This window comes from Aplysia californica, unplaced genomic scaffold, assembly GCF_000002075.1.
Source record: "Aplysia californica isolate F4 #8 unplaced genomic scaffold, AplCal3.0 scaffold01004, whole genome shotgun sequence".
NCBI classification, from domain to species: Eukaryota; Metazoa; Mollusca; class Gastropoda; order Aplysiida; family Aplysiidae; genus Aplysia; species Aplysia californica.
Window position 1 is genome coordinate 223,570 of NW_004798274.1, and position 2,888 is coordinate 226,457.

Here is a 2,888-nt window from a genome sequence, read left to right on the forward strand (position 1 = left end):
ATACCATCTCTTGTACCATCTCTTGTACCATCTCTTGTACCATCTCTCATACCATCTCTTATACCATCTCTTGTACCATCTCTCATACCATCTCTTATACCATCTCTTGTACCATCTCTTGTACCATCTCTCATACCATCTCTTGTACCATCTCTTGTACCATCTCTTGTACCATCTCTTTCTCATACCATCTCTTGTACCATCTCTTGTACCATCTCTTGTACCATCTCTTTCTCATACCATCTCTTGTACCATCTCTCATACTATCTCTGACCGTCTCGACCATCTCTCATACTATCTCTGACCGTCTCGACCATCTCTCATAATATCTCTGATCGTCTCGACCATCTCTCATACTATCTCTGACCGTCTCGACCATCTCTCATACTATCTCTGACCGTCTCGACTATCCCCCTGTGGCCGGTGTGAAGTGTTCCTGTCAGGTCGCGACTCGTTGTGCCCCTTTTCCTGGAAAACTGTTATCTTTGTCGTGCTCTCGAGAACTGGAGGGAGATAGGCGAGAGAGAGGGTGGGGCGGGGGAGAGGTGCGACCAGGCCTGGGCTGTACAAGGATCCCCCCCTCCCCACCCCCATTTCTCGCATGCCAACAACAGAGAGATACGTCACGCAAGCCACGCCCATTTATTGTCTGGGCCGCGCGCTCAACAGATCCGGCATGCACGCGGCGGGAGACAGACCCACCTGTTGTTGGCCTGTTGTTCCTGGTGTGTGTGTGTGTGTGTGTGTGGTTTTTGTTTTAACGGACAGTCGGGCAAGGCTCGCGTCACTGTTGTACGTTGGAGTGAGAGAACGAGGAACATGCGCGTTGTGGTGAATGAGGGTGTTGTTGTTGGAGTGAGAGAACGAGGAACATGCGCGTTGTGGTGAATGAGGGAGTGCTTGTGACATCTCGATAGACTAGCGGGTGAGTTGATGAAGTCAGGACGGTTCCGCTTTTGTGAGAGGCAGGTGTGGGCCGGTGGTGAAGGGTTGTCTGTGGTTGTGTGGCTCGTTGGCTAAAGGGTTGTTGTTCTGTTCATCTAGCGTGTTGGACTGTTGCACCAGAGAGTGGTTGTGCTGTAGACCTAGACCTAGACTAGCTGTTGTGTTTATGCCAGTCAGTGTGGCCAGTGTTGTGTAGTGTACTGTTGGTCTAGATCTCGCTGTCGTGTTGTGCCACGGGGCGATGAGCGGAGGCAAGGCGCGAGGTCATATGTCCCACACCTGGAAACTACGCGCCTCTTCTCGTGAATGTGTGTAAATCTACACGAGAGAGTGTGTGTGTGTGTGCGCGTGTGTGCGTGTGTTTGTGCGTGTCGCGCTGGTAGAGGTGTGGGTGTGGGGGCCAGGCAAAGGGCCCATACGTTCTTGCACTGAGCGTCAAGCTAAGGGCCCTTCCTACCGGCCATAGACTCACATAGCTATCTCTGCCACAGGCCGGCGTGTGTGGGGCCATACCTTCTCTACCTTTCTCTGAACGCCGAGGTGTGGGGGGATGAGGGGCAGCTCTCGCCACCAGCGCCTGTGTCAGCTCCGCGCGGGCTTTGTGGAAGAGTGGGCCCACAGGTACAGCACCGACCCCCGACCCCCCCGACCCCCCCTCCCCGCGGTGGTGAGAGATCTAGCAGACCTGAGAGAGGCGGATGTCCGTGGTGGGTCGGCGACTGTATTGGGCCGTGTCGGGGACGCCCTGAGTGCTGTGTCCTGCGACATCTCGCGACTTCGGGAAGAGTTGGATCGTAAACTTTTTCTTCAAAACTTTCTCCGAGCTGTGATTTCTATTCTGGATTCTAGTGACAAATCTGTGGCTTGTGGCGAGGGGAAGTTTACACACGTCGGCGACCTGCGGGTGGGGAGGAGGAGAGATAACGAGGATAACGAGGATACGGAGGATAACGAGGATAAGGAGGGGACAGGTAAGGTGGATCGTGATGACTTCCCTCAGTTAGCTTCTGCTTCTCCTGCCTCAGAAACGTTCCGTGTTGGTAGACCGGTGGGGCCAAAGTCAACAGACGGCCAAGGAGGAGATCGTGAGGAGATCTGTCCACGGGACCGGACACTGGTCAGTGACGTCAGTCGGCCATCTCGTCCTCTCGGTCCTCAGCCCCGGACTCACGACAAGTCTGTGTGTGGCTTGCATGTGAGGGAAAGGTCAGTGAACGCTTCAGCTTCCCTGGCCTCGCTTCCGGTTCCAAAGGGGCAACCCTTCTCGTCTGCTCGTCCCTTCCCTCCCGGGGTAGAAGAGGGAGAGGTAGAGGAAGGAGAGGGAGAGGTGGAGGAGGGAGAGGAAGGAGAGGAAGGAAACATATATGACAATGTTCTAGCGCTCCACCCAACCACATACAGAGAGGGTCTGGTTGAGGAGGGAAGGAAAGAAGAAAACAAAGACACAATGTTTCGGCGCAGTAAAGGCAGCGGGAAACAGGCCGACGATGGCTCAGATTCGCCCCCGCACTCTCTGGCCTCCAAGGATAACTTTCTAGCCGTGACGTCACGCCGAGTGGTGCTCCCCGTGGGGGCAGGGAGACAGTCCGACCCCGACAGTCCACTTCTCAACCGTCACTTCCAGATGTTAAAGATGACCAGTGGCTTTGACCTCGTCATGGGTGAGAAGGGCGAGTCAACTGACAAACTCTCCCTCTCAGAACATTCAGCCACAGCCTCAGCACACGCCAATCCCAGCACGGCGATTGAGGCCAAAGGTCACAGTTCACAAGCGGCTGGAGATAAAAATAGCAACTCGGCGTCACACACGTTTGTTGCTAAAAATAGCGTGGGCGGCGTCCCCAATAGCAAAGGTAAACAAGGTGACGTCATGACGGGCGAGTCATCGCCTCACGCTCTATGGACCAGTGGCGGGGAGCGGTGGGGGGGACGGGGGGGACAGG

At 55.1% G+C, this 2,888-nt stretch overlaps 1 protein-coding gene across 1 annotated transcript; it reads left to right on the forward strand.

Annotated features, from left to right (window-relative positions):
- Positions 1 to 689: 689 nt before the first annotated feature.
- Positions 690 to 2,888, forward strand: LOC106013560 (the record flags this gene model as incomplete). Its single annotated transcript, XM_035973109.1, is given in 1 exon segment — positions 690 to 2,888. A coding segment is annotated over 1 exon segment (1,393 nt), but the record flags the coding sequence as incomplete, so codon positions are not given.